At 41.0% G+C, this 24282-nt stretch overlaps 1 protein-coding gene across 2 annotated transcripts in view; it reads right to left on the bottom strand.

The window, feature by feature from the left end:
* Positions 1-24282, bottom strand: part of stard13a (StAR related lipid transfer domain containing 13a) — an 87265-nt gene that overhangs the window by 45846 nt on the left and 17137 nt on the right. For both annotated transcript variants that reach the window (XM_083569031.1, XM_083569034.1), the window contains exon 2: positions 23454-23484. In XM_083569031.1, the coding sequence (XP_083425157.1) occupies positions 23454-23484 (31 nt within the window). The remainder of the gene's footprint in view (positions 1-23453; positions 23485-24282) is intronic.

The raw sequence follows: 24282 nt of genomic DNA, 5'->3' as shown, positions 1-24282 counted from the left end.
ATAAAGCTAAAGGGTAACATTACTCCAGGGAATAAAGAAGTTGGAGCCAGTCTGGCGCTGAAAGGGTCTTAGTCCACGTTAAAGATTATATTTACTGCTTACAAGATCAGAGGACAAGGTATTCGAAAACCATAGGCATAAGCCATAGAGAAAGGATGCACAATGTACAAAAACCATAAAGGAAAAAATGCACAATGTACTCCTGCTTAACCTTTTAATATTCAGCTATATACATGGGTCCAATAAACAAAAACAGAAATAGCAGCAAAAAAGAAATCACTGAAATGAATACAGATTTCATAGTAAAAGGATATATGAGTGTAAGTGAATATAAACATGCTAAGGCTTCCTTTCTATCAAAAGTATTTATAGGACCATATTTGAATGCTAAAATCTGTTGTTCAGAAGAAACACATGCTTTTTTATTTTTTTTATTTGGTCATACTTGCATGAGTGACTTTATATAAAAACATGTTCACAGGGATAAATAGTAAATAGATAATAGATTGAACAAGAACAAATCTTTTTCTTGCTACACTGGATCCATTTATCAGTGAGCAGGAGAGTTTCACTAAGAGCCTACTCGTTCCATTTTAGGTTAATGGTTCTGTTGGCAAGTTTATCTTTGTGCTTTTTTTTATGTTATTTTGAACTCACAAGACATTATTGGTACACTCACAGAAACATTCATGAAACAATAGTCATTGATCTGAATATTGCAATATTGCACTCAGAGTCAGTCATGGCTCTGAAGAGTGTAATAGTGCACTCAGAGACACTATAAATGCATGACCTAGGATCAGGTGTCTTTGCCAAAACCAGTGTTGCAGAAGGGCAATAATCTGTGTAAATATTTTCAGCTATTTCTCAAACATTCAAAAAAAATAATAATTGCAAATGTAAGACATTATGCTATTTAAGCATGCCATTGACAGTAGAGTCTTAAATGTGTCACTGTGCATACATCCTAGAATTTGTCCTTCTCCAATTGCAAACAGTCAGAACAAGAGCCCATGAGATGTCTTGCTGGGGCACTGGCAATTGCAGCAGCAGTGTCATTCTGCTGGCAAACATGCTTCTGTGTATGCTATGGTTGTGTAATAGGATAAAAGCAGAATAGAGTCATGCACCAGTTACAGAAATTTAAGAAAAACAAAGAATGAATATAAATACATATTTCATTTACTACTACATACAGCTTGGTTAACAGTCATTGTTTTTTTTTTATACGTGCTCTATAAATAAATTATGGCTTGTGTGAAGACTACAATTTGCAGAATTTACTAGGACAGATTGCCTTTGTTTAATCAATTCTCTATTTGCTATGATGTTTTGAAAGACTTTTCTTGCATGTAAATTGTAAATTCTAAATCTATAGGCTTTAGGATAAGCTACTATTGGAGAAGGCATATGAGAACAATCTGCAAATCATTTTATTGTGATTTGAGATGTGATTTCCTGCAACACATCACTTACTTACAGAGAGCGTATCTTTGTTAACAGTGAGTTAATGATTAAAGGATGGGGTAGTTAAGTGACCAGTAAAGAATGCAAGGCCACAGGAGTTACATGGACATGGACCCTACTCAAAACATGCATTGTATTCCCTCTGATAGCTGATAAGAGGGATCAAGATGCACATTGCTGACATTACAGTATGTTAATAATATAGCATCTATTCAGTCATGTATTTAGTGTGAAACAGATTTTACTGTATAAACTTGTTCACCCCAATATCTCTCCCATAAATAGGAGAAAACTGGAAGCTTCTGGAGGTCCTGCTTCCAGCTTAGGGCTCATCCTTAGATCTAACTAAAATAACAAAAACACACCATAACTGTTTCCACCCCTCTGGCTATTTTAATTGGTTTCTGAAACAGAGATTGTTATCACAGAGGCAAGGACCTCTGGGAGTGAGAAGGAAACTCTGGATAGCAGAGAAGAGTCAGAATTATGCTGGAGCTGAAAGAAAGTCTAATAGATGCAGAGAAAAACAGCAAACAGGAGAATGCTTGTTTTCACAAACTGAGGCCTCTGTTTATGTTGGCCACCCAGAGCACCTCACTTCCCTCTGGCTGGTAGACTGATGTATACTTGGAGATTATAAACCCACACCACCCCAAATTCTGATTTAGTAAAATAATGAAACAGCACAAGTCATGTTTCTTAACACTCATTTACACAAAGACACACACCAGATTGATAAGCAATGAAAAGAGTATAGATAAACTTCCTTGAGGGAAAAGTCATCATGTTTTCCTATCTGTTGTAATGTGTAATCAACACCCACACTCATACACAGACCAACACTCAGACCATACTAGCTTTTTTTTTTACAGAGGCCCATTTACTGTTTACATTGAGGTTGGTCTTCAGCTGTACACACATTTTTGTGGAGCTAATGATGCTTATGCCACAAACAGGCAAAGTTATACAGGCTAACCACAAAATCAGCACTAAGCACAAACGGTACACACTAAGCACTTTGCATATGGGGTGGGTGTGGTGGAAGAAAGAGTGTGAGAAATGGAAGGAGGTGTTGTGTTTTAGTGTTCGTGTGATGCTGTGTAGATTTCACACATGAGCTCAGTGCATTGCAACAAGCCCCCAACTGTACTATTACAGAAGAATCTATGATAGAGCATGCTATTAGAGGAAATAAACCTTAAAGTTGGTGATTTTCTATTTAACAGTGCAAATGGTTTATTTATTACCAAATCAATTAAGAAAAAAAAATGTTAAATGTTGTGGAATGTCTGTGAAACCACTTAGTTCCTGTTATCACTATGCTATAGTGAATAAACAGTCATTATCTTACCAGTAGTGATGAATTATAAATTGCATCAGAAGGTACCAAAAGGTTTGGCTTATGTATTTCATATACTGCTGATACAGCTGTGCCTGCTTTACTGTATCTTAATTGTGGTGCAGTGTGTTGCAACAAATGACGACGAAGACTTATTGGCACAGGAATAACACGGCTCCATTCTAGAGAGAGGAGCTTTGGGTTGAAAGTGCTCAATTTTTTTTTTGCCTAAATTTAAGTATTTCGTGGGGTTATTGAGATGTAGCTGGACTGGAAATTTCACAGAAACCTTTTATCCCAAGTAAATTACATTTGCTCCACTGTGTATATCGCACACATGGAAAACAAAGATGTAAAACTGCTGTATCAAAAACAGATGAACAATATCTTCCCAAAAAGGGCTGATAGAGAGTATACTATATATCTTTCTAAAATTCGATAGTATCCTTTTGCATGAAACACATGTGAAAGCCTTTCTTTTAATTGAAGCTATTTCCCTACTGTATATTCATATATTCTAAGCCAGCATTATGATGTTATTACGTTGACTGGCCAAACTGCATTAACCCTTGGCTTATTATAGTAAGCCAAATGCTATAGTAAGTTTTAGTAATGAGTGTGTGGTATGTACTGTAAGGTTGGAGTCACTAACAGTTTGAAGGCCCAGAGGTTTAAAGAGTTAAACTAAAACTAAATTCTGTGGAATACATTATTCCCTTATATTTAAAATAACATCAACTTCTTTTATTTTGGTTTTAGCAGCTCATAAGAAAGAGGAACTAAAGCTCAATCAGCAAACTCCTGTTTGCTTTGCCCAAACAGAAAACTCATTGCCACCCAAGTGGGCAAGACCAGGTGGCACTGTCTGCTGGAAAATTCCTATTGATGCCAAACTATCAAAGTAAGAGAGAGAAAGAGAGAGAGAGAGAGAGAGAGAGAGAGAGAGAGAGAGAGAGAGAGAGAGAGAGAGAGAGAGAGAGAGAAAGAATTAGCACTCTCATTTAAATTGCTCCTCACTTCCATCAACACAGCAATATAATCAACCATTTCTTGCTATAAATACTTAATATAAATGATTTTCAAAATCAGTATGGTTTATAAGCACTGAGTTCACATCACAAATATTAGGTGCTACTACTTAGATGTATTAAAAGTTTTTTTTTAATTACAAAAGATTAATATTGTGGTGTGTTTTTAACTGGTGAGCGATTTTCTCTTTACTGCCTGGAAACACAGCAGTTTTTATTGTGTGGTTTTTGGGTTTTCATCAGAGCTGAATGCCACACAGCGTGAGAGTAATTATGCTCAAGCAGACATGTACCATGACACACATGCCCGCACACACACATTTTATTTTGCTAAGATGCCATTCATGGATAAATAAACCTAATCAGAAACATTCAATAATTTTCCCAATGTGGCAGTCATTTACAGTAAATACAGTATATAGAATATACACATGTAGCAAAATTAGAGTGATATAAACCAAGTACATACTTAAAGAAGTAAACAGGAAATTAGAATCACTAGCATCTTAGAGCAATGAATTATATTTTGTGAATGCAACATAAACCTCTATAGGGAACACTATTTAAGAAAAAAGACATGCTTTCAGACTCTTCTCTGTTTTGTCACAGAAATGGTGGAAAGAACCTTTACCTGGTTTCCTAACAGCTGAGTCATTAACAATCTTCAAACAACATCTAAAGACCTTTTACAAAGTTTTTTAAATAAGCACTCAATGGATAAAAAAAAATGCTTTCTAACTATTTCCTCTCCCAACTGAGGTGAGTGGTATCTGTGGCCAAATTAACCAATGTTAGAATATAATTGTTGATTGAAACTTCAAAGCACTTTGTAATTGCCCCTGGATAAGGGTGTCTACCAAATGTCTTACATATAGTTGTAAATGTACCCTGTCTGTTGACTAGAACCCTAAATGACACCCAATAACACATTTGAAATGTGCTTAGCTTCAATCTGTTGGGCATATCTTGTTTTGTTTTTATTTTGCATGTTTTTCATGGAGAATGTGCTGTGGTAGCACATTTTACAGGGATACTAATTTATTCATCAAAGAGCAATCATGCGTTCACCTGACAGCTTCTTTCAAAATTTCCCTGGGAGCATGGTTCATACTGGTTGACATTTTCACTGTGTCCAAAGTGTGTAGTTTCCTGCTGCATGGTGAAAGTGTCCTCTGACTTTTAGCAGCCACATTTCTGTAGATCATTCCCATGGAGCATGTCTGAAGTTTCCAAGTTGTGGAATGCTGCTCTGCATTCTGTCACGTTTGCTCCCAATGACAGAGGCTGAAAACTTACATCCAATTACATGTTTCTAATCAGGTTACATGCACATGCAGTCATAAATAAACCTTACTTCACCTTAATTTTAAAGATTATAAAAATATCTACAGTATATAGTAAGCATCACCCACAGTACAACACCACCCACCCAATTTAGTGACAGTCTGCTAGATCATTTCTCATTTAAAAGAAACTGTGAAAATATACATATGCTCTTTATAACATATACTCTACATATACAACCTCAAATCCAAAAAAGCTGGGATGCTGCTTAATTAAAATCAATGCAATGATTTGAAAATCTCATACATTCCATATTTTATTCACAATAAAACATAGAAAACATATAAAAAAGACTATATTGGAGAGTCTCTCAGAAGTAAAGATGGGCAGAGGTTCACCAATCTGCAAAAACTGCGTTTATAAATTGTGAAACAAATGTAAACATGATCCGGAAACTGGATTACAGTGGTAAACATGACTCTCTCCCAACATTTCTTCTTCTTCTTCTTCTTTCGGCTGCTTCCATTAGGGGTCGCCACAGCCGATCATCCGTCTCCATACCACCCTGTCCTCTACATCTGCCTCTTTCACACCAACTACCTGCATATCTTCTCTCACCACATTCATGAACCTCCTCTTTGGCCTTCCTCTTTTTCTCCTTCCTGGTGGCTCCATCCTCAGCATTCTTCTACCAATATAACTCATGTCCCTCCTCTGCACATGTCCAAACCATCTCAATCTTGCCTCCCTCACCTTGTCACCAAAATATTGTCATCCTACATGGGCTGTCCCTCTAATAAACTCATTTTTTAAACTTGTCCATCCTCATCACTCCCAACGAAAACCTAAACATCTTCAGCTCTGCTACCTCCAGCTCCACCTCCTGTCTTTTACTTAATGCCACTGTCTCTAATCCATACAACATTGCAGGTCTCACCACAGTCCTATAAACTTTCCCTTTTATTCTTGCAGATACCCTTCTATCACAAATCACTCCTGTCACTCTGCTCCACCCACTCCACCCTGCCTGCACTCTTTTCTTTACTTCCCTAACACACTCTTCATTTCTTTGCACTGTTGACCCCAGGTACCTGAACTCCTCCACCTTCTCCACCTCTTCTCCCCGCAACCGCACCACTCCACTGCCCTCCCTCTCATTCACGCACATGTACTCTGTCTTACTCCTACTGACTGTCATTCCCCTTCTCTCCAGCCCATACTCCACCTCTCCAGGCTTTTCTCAACCTGCTCTCTACTCTCACCCCAAATCACAATATCATCCGCAAACATCATAGTCCAGGGAGACTCCTGTCTGACCTCGTCTGTCAACCTGTCCATCACCACTGCAAACAGGAAAGGGCTCAGAGCCGGTCCTTGATGCAGTCCAACCTTCACCTGGAACCAGTCTGTCGTTCCTACTGCACACTTCACTTCTGTTACACTGTCCTCATACATGTCCTGCACCACCCTCACATACTTCTCTGACACACCTGATTACCTCATACAATACCACAACTCCTCTCTTGGCACTCTGTCGTACGCTTTCTCTAAATCCACAAATACACAATGCCAAAGCTAACGCTATGGCTTGTCCACGGGCGCACCATTCCTCTCCGCTTCACGTGTCCAACAGGTTTGCTCTCCTCAGTGAAGCACCCGCCGAGAAACCTAAAAGAGCTCTGGATTTAGGAGACTCCATTCTGAGGCATGTGAAATTAGCTAGACCTTTAGCATTAAAAAAAAAGCATAATCCTAGATTTTTATTCAGCCCGGTAGCAAAATTAACAGAGAATAAAAGCACTGCACTAACATGCACACCATCATTAGGTAGTAATGATTTCATGTACTTTTTTAATAATAAAATTAAGAACATCAGGCAAGAAATCCAGACGGTTTAATATAAATCCAAATTATTTTACAAGTAACCCTGTAGACAGCAGCATAATTATAGCAGACAATCAACTACAAAGCTTCACCCCTATTCATGAGAATGACTTAATTTCATTAATTTCCTCATCAAAATCATCAACCTGCATTCTCGATCCCTTGCCTACAAGTTTCTTTAAACAGATAACTCCAGAGGTAATTGAACCTGTTTTAAAAATAATAAACTCTTCCATTAGCACTGGTTATGTACCAAAATCCTTCAAACTGGCAGTTATCCACCCCCTAATTAAGAAACCTGACCTTGACCCATGTCAGTTGTCAAACTACAGACCAATATCAAATCTCTCCTTTATATCCAAAATTTTAGAAAAGGTTGTAGCACAGCAGTTATGCTCACACCTACTTATGAATAAAATTTTTGAAATGTATCAGATAGGGTTTTGTCTCGTTGCTTGTTTTGCTCGACCTTAGTGCAGCTTTTGACACCATTGATCACACTATACCACTTGCTAGACTTGAGAACGTTGTTGGAATAAAGGGAACAGCTCTCTCTTGGCTCAGGTCTTATTTGACTGATCGCTATCAGTTTGTTGATGTAAATGGTGAGTTCTCCACACTCTATGAGGTAAAGTTTGGTGTTCCTCAAGGATCTGTCTAAGGCCCACTGCTTTTTTCTTTATATATGCTGCCTCTTGGTGAAATTATTCATAAACATGGAATTCGCTTCAATTGCTATGCTGATGACACACAGCTGTATATTTCAGCAAAGCCAGATGAGAGAGATCAGCTTAACAATGTTGAGAAGTGTGTAAAGGACTTTAGACAGTGGATGCTTAATAACTTTCTTCTGCTTCTTTCTTCAACTCAGATAAGACGGAAGTACTTTTACTAGGACCACATGCAGCTAGAAGTAAACTTTCCGATTATGTAGCATCTCTGGATGGTGTTTCTGTTTCAGCGTGTACGGCTGTCAAAGACCTTGGTGTGATTATTGACCCGAGTCTTTCCTTTGAGTCTCACGTGAATAATATCACCAGGATCGCCTTCTTTCACCTTAGAAATATTGCTAAAATTATAAATATTATGTCGTTACAGGATGCAGAAAAACTAGTTCTTGCTTTTGTTACTTCGAGATTAGACTACTGTAATGCTTTACTGTCTGGGTGTGCGACTAAGTGAGCTTTAGTTAGTTCAGAATGCAGCAGCAAGAGTCCTCACTAGATCTAGAAAATATGACCACATCACCCCTGTTTTAATCAGTCTACACTGGCTCCCAATTAAATCTCGCATTGATTATAAAATACTACTTCTGACGTATAAACCAATTAACGGTCTCGCACCGCAGTATCTGAGTGAACTTCTGTACCAGTATGATCCTCCACGCCTACTTAGATCAAAAGGTGCTAGCTATCTGTTGGTTCCTCAAATAATGAAGACTACAGCAGGGGGCAGATCTTTCTCTTATAAAGCCCCACAGTTATGGAACAGCCTTCCAACCAGTGTTCGGGACTCAGACACAGTCTCAGTGTTCAAGTCAAGGTTGAAAACTTATTTATTTAGTCAAACCTTTGATCAGTAGATTTTTTTCTTAGGTAAAGGCTCAGATCTGGAGTGAACATGGATATAGAGTGTTTGGTGAACTGGTATATTTGTATGCTGTCGTCCCCTCACATTTACACGTTCACTCAGGTTTGTTGACGGTGGTGTGGTGGGTCTTCTCTTATCCCAGAGATCCCTCATGTCTGTGTTACCTTCTGGTTCTCCCTTTTTTTTATGCTGCCATAGCAAGTCTTGCTGGAGTCCAAACTGCACAGTGACATTAACTTTCATACAACAATAAGGACACTTAATAATCCATATCCTTCTCTTCCTGTCACCCTCTTCTCTCTCTCTCTCTCTCTCTCTCTCTCTCTCTCTCTCTCTCTCTCTCTCACTCTCTCTCTCGGTCAAGTTAAACATGCTCCTGAGGCCCCAGTGACCACTGTTCCTGCCCCTCTCCCCTTCGTGGATCTTCCCACTTCGTCCAGGCCTGCCTCTGGAAAGTGTTCTCTTCGACTGGAAGCCACTCTGTGCAGCTTGGGACGGTTTCTTATCAACACCTTGGGTGGTTCCATGAAATTCCGGAGTAAGAACGGGCGCTTTGAGGATGGATTGGACTGTAGTTAATGTCAACAGTCTGCTACACTAACTCAGGATACAGTTCGCTTCTGATCATCATCACTGTACCCCGCAACATTGTATATCTGCTTCAAATGGACATTCGGTGCAACCCAGATGAGGATGGGCTCCCTCTTGAGTCTGGTTCCTCTCAAGGTTTCTTCCTTATGCCATCTCGGGGAGTTTTTCCTTGCCACAGTTGCTCATCAGGGACAAACGTACTTAAAAAGAACATATTTACTTTTAATCACCACATTATCTGTGTAAAGCTGCTTTGAGACAATGTTCATTGTTAAAAGCGCTATACAAATAAAAATGAATTTAATTGAATTGAATTGAATTCCTTCTGTCCTTTTCTATACTTCTCCATCAACATTCTAAAAGCTAGTAGGGCATCTGTGGTGCTCTTCCTCGGCATGAAACCATACTGTTGCTCACAGATGGTCACCTCTTCTCAGCCTGGCTTCCACTACTCTTTCCCATAACTTCATGGTGTGACTGATGAATTTTATTCCCCTGTAGTTACTGCAGGTCTGCACATCTCCCTTATGCTTAAAGATCAGTACCAGCACACTCCTTCTCCATTCATCAGGCATCCTCCCACCTTCCAGAATCTTGTTAAACAATCTGGTTAAAAACTCCACTGCCATCTCTCCTAAACATCTCCATGCTTCTACCGGCAATCGGTACAAATCCTTTTCTCCTTCCTTAGTGTCCATCCTCTCATACAGCTCCTCATATGCCTTTTCCTTGGCTTTTGCCACATCCCAATTTACCTGCTGCTGCATCTCATTGTACTCCTGCCTACTTTTCTCATCACTCTGTCGATCCCACTTCTGTTTTGCCAACCTCTTTCCTATTATGCTCTCCTGCACTACCTCATTCCACCACCAAGTCTCTTCGTCTTCCTTTCTATTTACAGATGTCACACCAAGTACTTTTCTAGCTGCCTCCCTTATCACTTCTGCAGAAGTTACCCAATCATCCAGTACCTCTTCACCACCACCGAGCCCTTGTCTGACCTCATCCCTGAACCTCACACTACATTCTTCCTCCTTCAGTTTCCACCATCTTATTCTTCTTTCTGTCCTTACTCTCCTCCTCTTCTTCTTCACCTCCAAAACATCCTACAGACCACCATCTGATGCTGTAAGCTACACTGTCCTCCGCCAACACCTTACAGTCTCCTATCTTCTTCAGGTTGCATCTCTTTTTACCTCACATTTCTCCAGATTGCTTCTTCCTCATAAAATGTACTTTATCATCTTTGTAAGCAAAGTGCTGCTGTAGTTAATGAAACCAGTTGATGTAAAGCACCAACTCTGCTGGGCGATTGCTGTCCTTCTGTAAAGTATTCTGTGGAGAACTTATGAAGCTTTGTGTGGTCCTGGTTAACTCCAAGGGAAAGGCCTTTCTAAAGATTACTGAACTAAACCGACTGAGTTTGGATAAATAGCTGCGTCTTTTAAAAGTCCTGGTGGTTATCAAAACCTTTTCTATTTAAATTAGAGCTCACAATTACAAGAATACTGTATATGTTTTCACTTTGTCATTATGTATTATTAATTATTATTAATGAGAACCTTAAGTATTGTGTTATCATTAATATTAAGTAATTTTTAAAACTTATATTGATTGTTGTCAACAAGACTGGGACATGGGCCTTGAACCTTGTGACCTTAAATGAAAATACAGGTTTCTGGGGTTTTTGTAATTCTTTGCCTATTTTTTTAGTAAAGGCTACTTTTAGAAGCAAACATTAAACACCAGGCAGATAGCAACAGAGATGGTAAGCTTTAATGAAATTGTTTCATGTTGTGAGAGAGCCCTGCCCCCAACTTATCTATGCCCTCATTCAATGCTCTCTTATATTAGTGCTCTATGTACTCCCCTAACCTCTCTTTGGGTGGTGACCTGCTACCTTTCTTTACTTCACTCCACTTCACTTCACTAGCTTATTTAACCTCTCAGTGGATTCTGGAAAACTTCAACATACAACCTATCTTGTAATTAATTCTCACTTACAGTTCAGCTGACTGCCTCTTTAATACAAATTTAAATTAAGCAGCATTAAAAAATGTACAAGATGATCAACATAATATGATTTAAGCTAACGCACAGTGATTTTTTAGAGATGTTTTTTAGAGTCACACCCTACCCTGTCTTGAAAATTAAGGGATACACAATACAAAACCTTTTCATACTATCATTATACACAGAGAAAAATCAAGATACAGGAATGTACCGATAAGAGTGCAAAGGCTTTGTCTCTAACATTCTGATATTTTTCCATAGCATTAACTGCTATCAGGATGTAATTTGAAACCATTTCAGGACACAAAGGTACATTTCCATCACCAGGGGTGCATAAATGTTCTTTTAGAGGTACAAACAAGAACAAACAAAAATTTACCAATGTTCAGAGGTACATTGCTGTACCCTGCTAGGGTCCAGCTGGAGTGACAAATAAATGCTAAGAAAAAGTGATAGTTGTGTACTATAATTCTTATGCCCACTCTGACAATCAAGAGCTTTTATGCTGGTTTCTGACAATATCACAGTAAATATATAAATCTGAATGTTGTTTCTGACTGTAATGAAAAATCTTTCTAAATTTCTCAATCATCAGTGAACACAATAGTGCACAACCACAGTTCACACTGCATTGTCTTGAATTATCTGGTGAATATTACATAATTCCTAAATCATATAACTCTTAAATGTATAATAGTGTTAGTATTCTGTATTATATAAGAAGGTACTGTATTTAAACACACAAAATAAAAAAAAGCAGTGATCTCCCACATCAAACCCACACTTATCCACAATCACAAACACAGACTTTGTCTGGTAACATATTATGTCCTCAGGCCATGGAAAAAGAGTGAGTGGACGCTCTTATGGAAAAATTCTTCCTTTTTTTCCCACATCCTGTGAGAAATAGGAATGACACAGACAAGAGCACTCACTCGCTTAAACTGTCAACATGACAACACAGACCCCCCCCCCACCTACCCACCCACCCACCCACACACACACACACACACACACACACACACCCACCCACACACACACACACACACACACACACACACACACACACACACACACACACACACACATAATGCAAACAAACATGTATGATGCATCTTCCTGTGTCTCTTTAGGTCATGTATGATGGGCCATCAAAATGAAAGGATTAGGCCAAAGTTGAAATGGAATTGAAATGCTGTAATCAGTGTGGGTCGTAAGCCTTTAAGCGTCTATGAAATAATGCAGTGGTATGCCCTTTTAATTCACATTGTGAGAGAAATGAGGTAAATCCCAAAAACGGATTTGAGTGGGGACTTTTGTGGAATTATGTATTTTTTTGGAGTCCAGTTGCTCTAGAATTAATTTTATTTTAACCTTCTGTCTAATGCCTAATAATATTTCTGGTAAGGAATATTGTCTATTAATATGTTTAGGCACCCGTATATATTTTATAATATATTAGTATAATAACATTTTTTAAAGATTTAGCATAAAATTTTTCATTACACGTTACAAACCGTACCTGTCAGAATTAATATCACAACTCTATACAGTATGGAGCAGTCTGAAAAGTAATACATTTAGTTTTCAATTTCATACTCAGTCAGCAGCTTTACATAATTAAATAGAATGTGACTATAAATATCAGTCATAAATTAGTTTCTATACGTTTATCTCTAAGAGCAGACCAGTGTTGATAGTGGCAAAAAAAAAGCACCAAGATAATGTTCTTCAACATAAAATTGTGAAGACTTTGATTATCTCATATCTACACTATATAATAACATTAAAAGTTGGGAATCTGTAGAAATTGTGTGCAGGGGACAAGGACAAAAATCAACCAAGCTCTATAGCAAGCCAGTGTTGACATTGGAAGAAAAGTACCCTGATATGGTATGAAGAAGAAACCTTAAGAGGAACCAGGTTTAAAAGGAACCTATCTTCAGCTGGGTGACACCAAATGTACATTCATTATAGTTCCATCATTAATGAGGTTATCAACTGTTCAGTGATGAAAACTTGAAGGAGATAGTATTGTATATATTACCATCCTGTCTGAAAGCTCACCAAAGCATCATACTTCTATTAAAGACAGTAAAGCAATGTGTTTTACCCCAAAACAATTACATAATTTTAGCTCATGGTCCAATTTAACTTCAATCGTAACAATAAAGCACCACAGGAAAATTTGGATAAGTCTTTTGTATTTAACATTTACCTACTGTATTAACTTATTGTTTAAAACTTGATAAATGACATTAATAGTTTTTGTTTATTAGTAGTAATATCAGGCTGCACAAAACGTATAAAATTGCTTAATTCTTATTAATGAGAGAGGACCTTTTAAATAGATTTATATCTCTAGGCCATCTTGGGACTTTTCATAAACTGATCCATGTTTTAATTTTATGAATTATTACAAATGTTTAACACTTGCCAACATTGCATGTATATCAGAGTCTTTATTAAATTCCACACCTCTCATCCTGACAGTTGAAGGGGTTCCCATGACCCATACTCACCACACATTCACAAACACAGTTTGCAGCATTCTTTTTCCACCCTCCCCCCACATGCAGCAGGAAAAGCAGCATGAGCATCTCTGAGCCTATCACACATGCAAAGCCAGCAGTCTGGGTTAACTTCATTAGACGGAACAGAGGGAGGATGTGAATATAAGTGTGGCACAAGGCACATCTCCTATTGGACTGCCTCTCTCTGCCAAGTAAACAAACATAGGGCAGAATGACCTACAAACCATGCACACTCATATTTACTTATACTGCATACAATAAATTAGATACACATTTAAGTGGCCTGGGAATAGAATAATATATGGTGTTTAATTAATTGTTTATAAACCCTAACATAGCTTATTGCAGTGCCAAATATGAACAATTCATTATAGTCATGCAAATGAATATGTAAGTGTAGGTATGTGTGCATACAAGCATGAGCGAATATAAGAGGAGAAGGCAGAGGTGCTAAAAGTACACACATCCTTCACTTAAGTAGAAGTACAGATACACATGTTTTAAAATACTCGGGTAAAAGTTGAAGTGTTGACTATACTTTTTTTCTCAAGTTAAAGTAAAGAAATTTGGGCTCTGACATGCACTTTAATAAAAAGAAGCCGTTACTACTACCTGTTTTAGTGTCATGCTGGTAACTGGATATCACGTCATATTGATAGGGCTGTCAATCGATTAACATTTTTTATTACGATGAATCACACAATTGTCATGTTAATCACAACTTAATCACAAATTTTTATCTGTTTTAAATGTACCTTAAATTAATACTTTCTAATTTTTTTATACTCTAATCAACATGGGCATGGACAAATATTGATGCTTTACACAAATGTTTATTATTTGTGAAACCAAACTCAACATAGAGCATAAAGGCAACATATTCTTGTAAACATTTTTAAAGTAATAATGGTGTTTTAAATTAATTAAATTATCAGGACACCAAACAGAAACTTTGCTATGTTTCCACACGGGCGGTTGATGAAGTGATACTGGAGAAACAAAACTCTTATAAATTTCATACTGTTACGCGGCGGATATGAAGGCGGAAGCCGGATTATAACCAAACGTGTTTATTAAACAAAAGGTATAGCCACTACAAAATACTAAAGAGTTAATAGAATAATAGAAATCGGGAAAAAAATCGGCAAAAGAATAATAGAGATCGGGATAATCCGGCAAAAGGCAGTCCGTAAATAATATCCACGGTGCGTTATGGAGGACGCACGGAGCGGAGGCAGCGACGGAGAAGCGTTGGTAGTCCGAGGTGCGCTGGGGAAGGTAAACGCAGCCGTGGAGAGAGCGAAGAGTCCGGGAGGAGAAGATATGTAGCGGGAGACGCATACGCGGAGACGCATACCACCATGAACGTGCATAAACATCCATGAACAAACAATAACTGACCCCGAGTGTGGGTGAAAGTGGGGTTTATATAGGCGGTGTGATGAGTGCTTGGAATAAGTCTCAGGTGTTCTGAATAAAAGCCCCAATGGGATGAGCTCCATGTGGGCGGGGCACGCATGAGCGCAGGAGCGACCACCCTTGCGGAGAGCTGGAATGGGACAACGGCGACAGCGGGGTCCTGGAGCTGAGCGGCGCCCTCGGCGGAACTGTGGAGCTGAGCGGCGCCTTTGCCGGAACTGTGGAGCTAAATGGCGCTTTCGTGACGGCCCTGTGGCGGCGCGGCGCTCCCCGAGACGGCCCTGTGGCGGAGAGGCACGCTCCTGGAGACACTGGAGCAGAGAGGCACGCTCCTGGAGACACTGGAGCAGAGAGGCACGCTCCTGGAGACACTGGAGCAGAGAGGCACGCTCCTGGAGACACTGGAGCAGAGAGGCACGCTCCTGGAGACACTGGAGCAGAGAGGCACGCTCCTGGAGGTCCTGGGACGGAGCCGAGCTCTCCTGGAGACACTGGAGCAGAGAGGCACGCTCCTGGAGACACTGGAGCAGAGAGGCACGCTCCTGGAGACACTGGAGCAGAGAGGCACGCTCCTGGAGACACTGGAGCAGAGAGGCACGCTCCTGGAGACACTGGAGCAGAGAGGCACGCTCCTGGAGACACTGGAGCAGAGAGGCACGCTCCTGGAGACACTGGAGCAGAGAGGCACGCTCCTGGAGACACTGGAGCAGAGAGGCACGCTCCTGGAGGTCCTGGGACGGAGCCGAGCTCTCCTGGAGGTCCTGGGACGGAGCCGAGCTCTCCTGGAGGTCCTGGGACGGAGCCGAGCTCTCCTGGAGATCCTGGAGCAAAGCCGAGCTCTCCTGGAGATCCTGGAGCAAAGCCGAGCTCTCCTGGAGATCCTAGAGCAAAGCCGAGCTTTCCTGGAGATACTGGAGCGAAGCCGACCTTACCTCAGAAATTTGGAGCGAAACGGAACCATTCCGGAGGTTCTGGAGCAGGGTGGAGAGCTCCTGGAGGTCCTGGAGCGGAACGGAGCCGTCCTGGATGGCCTGGAGCACACTCGAGATCCCTTGGAGAACCTGAGGCGGATCGTAACTTTCCTGGAGGGCCTGAAGCAGAACCGGGCGCACAAGCCGAACTCACCTCCAGTCGCGCCCCACAACTCCCTGGCAAGAGAGAGGGCCTCCCCAGTCAGCAGAGAAATGTGAAATGCGATCTTTGCTCTCTCCGTCAGGAAGCTGGATGGATTCGACTCCACGTATCGATCCACGCTCCGTAAAAATACCCCTCATTTAGCTCCGTCGCCGAAGAAGCGAGCCTGGAGTCCCGTGACGTCATCCAGGGGGTGTGGCGCTGCCGAGCATGACCGAGAAATGGCTGCGAGCTTCCGGGATTTCCCGGAGGCGAAGCTTGGCCGGGGCTTGATCGTGGCCTTGCGAATCCGACCTCCAAGGTTCGATTCGCGCCGGGACCACGCCGTTAACCTGATCATGTCCTTCTTTTCTTTGTCCCTTGCTTTCATTTTTTGTCCGTATATTCCTTTTCAGGGGTCCGTTATTCTGTTACGCGGCAGATATGGAGGCGGAAGCCGGAATATAGGCAAACGTGTTTATTAAACAAAAGGCAGAGCCAACACAAAATACCCGCAGAGATCTGGATAATCCGGCAAAAGGTAGTCCGTAAATAATATCCACGGTGCGTTATGGAGGAAGCGCGGCGCGGAGGCAGTGACAGAGAAGCGTCGGTAGTCCTAGGTGCGCTGGGGAAGGTAAACGCAGCCGTGGAGAGAGCGAGAAATCCAGGAGGAGAACGTAGCGGGAGATGCATATGCGGAGACGCATACCACCATAAACCTGCGTAGACACACTTTAACATACAATAATGGACCCCAAGTGTGGGTGAATGTGGGGTTTATATTGGCGGTGTGATGAGTGCTTGGAATAAGTCTCAGGTGTTCTGAATGAAGCCCGATTGCGATGAGCTCCATGTGGGCGGATGAGCGAAGGAGCAGGGCTTTCCGTGACGCACCGAGGTATGACAGCCACTGAAGGGGGCGTGGCAGGGGGATTCCTGACATATACAGATTACATATTAAGAGAATATTTGTATTTGATGTCAATTTGTTTATTTAAAAGCAGACTTTTAGAGCTTTCTATATATATATTTAGTATGTCTGTGTGGCAAATATTCACTGAGATTCAGGTTGTTTTATTTGTGTGTCTGTAAAGAAAGGAGACCGAGGCGGCAGAAAGTGCACCCTGTCAGTTTGCTTTATTTTATTAAAGCACAGCATTTTGTTGTTATTATCAGTGTGTATGAAAGTAGGTAGACCCTTTACAGATTTTAATGATGTATTGCTCTTATCTGTATAACCCAGCCATTAGGGGGGCACAAGCCAGTGTACTCTTAGTGCCGGTCCCAAGCCCGGGTAAATGGGGAGGGTTGCGTTAGGAAGGGCATCCAGCGTAAAACATGTGCCAAATCAAATATGCGGATCACAAATGAGAATTTCATACCGGATCGGTCGAGGCCCGGGTTAACAACGACCGCCACAGGTATCGTTAGCCGACAGGGTACCGGTGGAAATTGGGCTACTGTTGGCCGAAGGAGGAGAAGGAGAGGAGGAAGGCGTCTACAAAGACGGCAGGAAAAGGAGCAGTGTAGGAGAGTAGAGGTTCGGGTTGGTACTTTAAATGTTGGTACTATGACGGGTAAAGGGAGAGAGATAGCTGATATGATGGAGAGGAGAAAGGTAGATGTGTTGTGTGTTCAGGAAACCAAGTGGAAAGGGAGTAAGGCCAGGAACATTGGAGGTGGGTTTAAACTGTTTTATCATGGTGTGGATGGGAAGAGAAATGGTGTAGGGGTGATTCTGAAGGAAGCGTACAGTAAGAGTGTAGTGGAGGTGAAGAGAGTTTCTGATAGGGTGATGATCGTGAAGGTGGAGGTTGAAGGGATGATGATAAATGTCATCAGTGCCTATGCTCCACAAGTTGGCTGTGAGATGGAGGAGAAAGAAAGATTCTGGAGTGAATTAGATGAAGTGGTAGATGGTGTACCTAGGAAAGAACGATTGGTGATTGGGGCAGACTTTAATGGGCATGTAGGTGAAGGGAACAGAGGTGATGAGGAGGTGATGGGTAGGTATGGTTTTAAGGAGAGGAATGTGGAAGGGCAGATGGTGGTAGATTTTGCTAAAAGGATGGAAATGGCAGTGGTGAACACGTATTTTAAGAAGAAGGAGGATCACAGGGTGACGTATAAGAGTGGAGGAAGGTGCACACAGGTGGATTATCTTCTGTGTAGGAGATGCAACCTGAAGGAGATTGGAGACTGTAAGGTGTTGGCGGGGGACAGTGTAGCTAGACAGCATCGGATGGTGGTCTGTAGGATGGTTTTGGAGGCGAAGAAGAAGAGGAGAAAAGTAAGGTTTGAAAGAAGAATAAGATGGTGGAAACTGAAGGAGGAAGACTGTAGTGTGAAGTTCAGGGAAGAGGTGAGACAGGGGCTTGGTGGTGGTGAAGAGGTGCCGGATGATTGGGCAACTACTGCAGGAGTGATGAGGGAGGCAGCTAGAAAAGTACTTGGTGTGACATCTGGAAATAGAAAGCAAGACAAGGAGACGTGGTGGTGGAATGAGGAAGTGCAGGAGAGCATTAGGGGAAAGAGGTTGGCAAAACAGAAGTGGGATCGACAGAGTGATGAGAAAAGTAGGCAGGAGTACAAGGAGATGCGGCAGCAGGTTAAAAGGGATGTGGCGAAAGCCAAGGAAAAGGCATATGAGGAGCTGTATAAGAGGTTGGACACTAAGGAAGGAGAAAAGGATTTATACCGATTGGCCAAGCAGAGGGACCGAGCTGGGAAGGATGTACTGCAAGTTAGAGCAATAAAGGATGGAGAGGGAACTGTGTTGACTAGTGAGGAGAGTGTGTTGAGAAGATGGAGGGAGTATTTTGAGCAGCTGATGAATGAGGAAAATCAGAGAGAGAGAAGGTTGGAGGATGTGGAGTTGGTGAAGCAGGATGTAGATAGGATTAGTAAGGAGGAAGTGAGAGCAGCGATTAAGAGGATGAAGAATGGAAAGTCGGTTGGACCAGATGACATACCGGTAGAAGCGTGGAGATGTTTAGGAGAGATGGCAGTGGAGTTTTTAACCAGATTGTTTAACAGGATTCTGGAAGGGGAGAGGATGCCTGAGGAATGGAGAAGGAGTGTGCTGGTACCGATCTTTAAGCATAAGGGAGATGTGCAGACCTGCAGTAACTACAGGGGAATTAAGTTGATCAGTCACACCATGAAGTTATGGGAAAGAGTAGTGGAAGCCAGGCTGAGAGAAGAGGTGACCATCTGTGAGCAACAGTATGGTTTCATGCCGAGGAAGAGCACCACAGATGCCTTATTTGCTTTGAGGATGTTGATGGAGAAGTATAGAGAAGGACAGAAGGAGCTGCATTGTGTATTTGTGGATTTAGAGAAAGCGTACGACAGGGTGCCAAGAGAGGAGTTGTGGTATTGTATGAGGAAGTCAGGTGTGTCAGAGAAGTATGTGAGGGTGGTGCAGGACATGTATGAGGACAGTGTGACGGCAGTAAAGTGTGCAGTAGGTACGACAGACTGGTTCAGGGTGAAGGTTGGACTGCATCAAGGATCGGCCATGAGCCCTTTCCTGTTTGCAGTGGTAATGGACAGGTTGACGGACGAGGTCAGACAGGAGTCTCCCTGGACTATGATGTTTGCAGATGATATTGTGATTTGTGGTGAGAGTAGAGAGCAGGTTGAGAAGAGCCTGGAGAGGTGGAGATATGCGCTGGAGAGAAGGGGAATGAAAGTCAGTAGGTGTAAGACAGAGTACATGTGTGTGAATGAGAGGGAGGGCAGTGGAGTGATGCGGTTGCAGGGAGAAGAGGTGGAGAAGGTGGAGGAGTTCAGGTACCTGGGGTCAACAGTGCAAAGTAATGGAGAGTGTGTTAGGGAAGTAAAGAAAAGAGTGCAGGCAGGGTGGAGTGGGTGGAGAAGAGTGACAGGAGTGATTTGTGATAAAAGAGTATCTGCAAGAATGAAAGGGAAAGTTTATAGGACTGTGGTGAGACCTGCGATGTTGTATGGATTAGAGACAGTGGCATTGAGTAAAAGACAGGAGGTGGAGCTGGAGGTAGCAGAGCTGAAGATGTTAAGGTTTTCGTTGGGAGTGACGAGGATGGACAAGATTAGAAATGAGTTTATTAGAGGGACAGCGCATGTAGGACGTTTTGGTGACAAGGTGAGGGAGGCGAGATTGAGATGGTTTGGACATGTGCAGAGAAGGGACAGGAATTATATTGGTAGAAAAATGCTGAAGATGGAGCCACCAGGTAGGAGGAAAAGAGGAAGGCCAAGGAGGAGGTTTATGGATGTGGTGAGGGATGACATGCAGGTAGTTGGTGTAAAAGAGGCAGATATAGAGGACAGGGTGGTATGGAGACGGATGATCCGCTGTGGCGACCCCTAATGGGAGCAGCCGAAAGAAGAAGAAGAAGATTGCTCTTATCTGTATAATTAAAAAGGACAGAGTAAAGTTTGTTTCGCTGTTATCAGGAAAAACGCCACAAAACGCACCGGCACATTTGTCGACCCCAGATGGTAAATTGTCGGATGTGTGTCCGATTTTGGTGCAGATTTGAGATTTTCGCATGAGTAAAACAAATGTTTACTTATTAAAAATTATTTTTCGGTGGAGTTTATTTATTTATTATATCTGAGTAAAGAAAGGACATCATGAATAAACATATGTTGCTCTGAAATATTTGCGTAAAAATGTAATGAGTAACATTAAAAAGTAAATAGTAAATGATAGAAAAATAGTAATAAAATAGTCAAAGTAAAAGAAAAATAAATAGTAAAGTATTGACACCAGAAAAATCTACTTAAGTACAGTAACAAAGTTTTTGTACTTTGTTATGTCCCATCTCTGAAAGGTGGTCATATGGAAGTACCTTAAATTCCTGTTTATTTGTGAAAATATTGCTATTTATAATGTTATGCATTTGTTTTGTTGAGGACATAAATGGTACTAATTTCTTTTGATGTTCCTCGATGAAAATTCATCTTTAACATAGTTTAACTCAACAGAAGAGTTAAAACTTAAACAGTTTACTGATATTTGTTGTTAGTTGTTGGTTATGAGTTTTTTCTTAATCATTCAGTGATTAATTGTTTATTTTTTTATTTACTCTTTTCTTTAGTAAAGGTTTTACCGTGGAGCTGGCACTTTATCTGGGAAAGCTATATGTGTGAGACAGGAGGGAATACAGTCTGGATGGGACTCATGGCCATTTCAGAGCAATACACACACATTTATGCACTCATTCACATTTAGGTTCAATTACAGTTAACAACTGACCTACCAGTGTGTTCCTGTCAGATGGAACAAAACCAAAAGATCCTAAGGGGATCCACATGGTCGCAAATAAATCATGCAAAACTCAAAGACAGTAATTTAAACTTAAGATTGAATGAAGAACTAAGCCTTCACACACTGGACCACCACTTATTGTACAATATACTTATGGCATTTGGCAGATGACCTTATCCAGAGCAAATTACAATCATGTCATTTATACAGTTGAGCAGGTAATGGTTAAGGGCCTTTGTCAAGGGCCCATCAGTGGCAGCTTGATGTTGGTGGGATTTGAACTACCTTCACATTAGAAGTCTAATGTCTTAATCACTTCCCATACTACCTACTTTTGAGCTGTAACACTATATTGCATTCGGACTGTGCTTGAGTGATACAACAAATGTTACTAATTGATGACTCAACATCACATTTTTAACTTCTAAACATATGAAAGCACATGGGTCACACAAAACATGTACAGTGTATTCCTCAAACATTCACACGCATTCACTGTTTAACAAAAAAAAAAGGTGCACAAAAACACATACACACACACTTAAGGACACACATGCATGTGTATACACACACTCTTCTGCACCGCCTGTCTTCATTGAGGTCATGTCAGAGGCCGTGCAGAGCTGAAGACTGGCATGACCCATGATTTTAGAGACGTCCCTGGGGCCCCATTACACATATGCACACACTTCCCCAGTGCCTTTCAGCAGGAGACCTCCTGATAATGTCTCTGAACAAGTTAAACCCAAGCCCTACGCAAACACTCCGAGTGGGGTCACGCAGCATGAGAGACAACCCTGTGCTGCTTGAGAGTGGTCAGCATGAAGCCTGGCTCTGTCAATCACAACCACAAACACTCCCTGAAGAGGGAAGGAAGAGAATAGAGCTCTTAGAGAATGCTCAAACATACCATCACAGAGGCCAAAAATTGGCAGATAAGTTTGAAAGTTCATAAAGCTGTGAGACAAAACACTGAATCACTAAATAACCAAGAAAGTGTTCTTAGAAACAGGACAACACACATTGCAACACCCATTAGCTCAAGCTACCATTATTATTATAGTGATTATTATAATCTCAGACTTGCATACACAAACACATAGAGTTAAAATTACTTTGTAAACTGATTTCCAAAGAATAAAATAGCCAAAATATGTCCAAAAAAGCTCACAGGAACGACTCTAGGAAATTTCTACTACTCCTTCTATCTCATAATACCGCAAAAAAACATATATTTCACAATCTTTATTTATAGAGGACATAAACCCTACTGGAATTACCCAGACTATTGGGTTATCATTTTCGACATTGTGCTGATAGAAGTGAATTTAAGAAAAAGGGCAATACCTTATTTTATAAGCTTCTAGAATTTAATGTTACAACAATCAGCACTCCACTCAAAGACTAACAAATCCAAACTGGTTTCTGTGGTGCACTCTATTCTTTTGTTAATGTGTGTTTTTCTATGCACGTGTGGTGCACTGTAAAAATAACCTATCATTATATTTTGGGGTGGCAGAGTTTCAACTTGCTAAATCATTCCGCGGAATCCAATTTTGCCTCGATGCATGGAAATGGATATTAGGGAAGGGGGTGTGTGTGTGTGTGTGTGTGTGTGTGTGTGTGTGTGTGTGTGTGTGTGTAAGGGAGAGAGGGAGCATGAGAGAGAAAAAAGTGCGTGCAGGATTGTGTAAGAGTGGAACCCAAGATTTTATTTTTGTAGCAAGTACTGAAACCTCAGTACTGCACATTAATCATGAAAATTAATTCTCTCTCTCTCTCTCTCTCTCTCTCTCTCTCTCTCTCTCTCTCTCTCTCTCTCTCTCTCTCACACACACACACACACATACACACACACACATGCACACGCAAACACCTACTCGTGCACACTCACAGATTGCTTGTACATCAAGGTCAGCAGGTTCACTTACCTACTGTTACAATGTCCATTTTTAGCTGCACCTGAAATTGCAAAAGATATGTGTGAGTTCGACACAGCGAGACAAACCAGGAAAATGTATTTCACCTCTGACCTCTAAACTCTTTTGGTGATTAATGAAATGAGAATGCTTAAAATCAAAATCCAAAAGCGGGAGAGAGGTATTTGTTAAAAAAAAAAAAAAGTTAATAATGTAGAACAGTTCAAGCCTAAAATCAAAGGTTTGTAGTTTTGTAAATTGTTAATTAGCATACATTTAACATTAATAAACAGTCACACATATTAAAAGGTCTATTTAAAACCAGAGAAGCATCTTAATTATACATATATACTAATTGCTAAACATTTGTGGATTTGTGGTGACCGACACCAGCACACTGCTACGCTCCTGCAACTAGCTTCCTGCAGCTGCCTGAATCAGATTTAGAATTGTAATGTTTGCCTAAAAAGCCATACATTGCTGTGCAGCACTCTACCTCACAGAACTTATCCCATACTGCACTGCTTTTTCTAGATGACAAATCCCCACAACAATGCTCTAAACCTTTATTGAAAGACTGGACAAGACAAGACAAGAAGAGTGGAAGTAAATACCAGCAAACTGGGGACTAAATCTAAATCACATATACAGTATGTGTGATGGTCACGTGTCCACAAATAAACCAAGCCCTCAAGATGCAAGAGTAAAACATGAACATATGTTGGAGTTTTAAAGCATTTAGAGATGGTTGGGAGCTGACACAGGTCTTCCAGTTAAGAGAATCCTGGAATGCTGATCTTGTTCTCTGGACAAGCTCCCTCTTTTATTGATTTAAGGCATC

The sequence above is a fragment of the Silurus aristotelis genome (genome assembly GCF_946808225.1).
Source record: "Silurus aristotelis genome assembly, chromosome: 18".
Classification (NCBI taxonomy): Eukaryota; Metazoa; Chordata; class Actinopteri; order Siluriformes; family Siluridae; genus Silurus; species Silurus aristotelis.
Note: the sequence above shows the minus strand (reverse complement) of the source record. Positions and strands in the feature narration are given on the sequence as shown.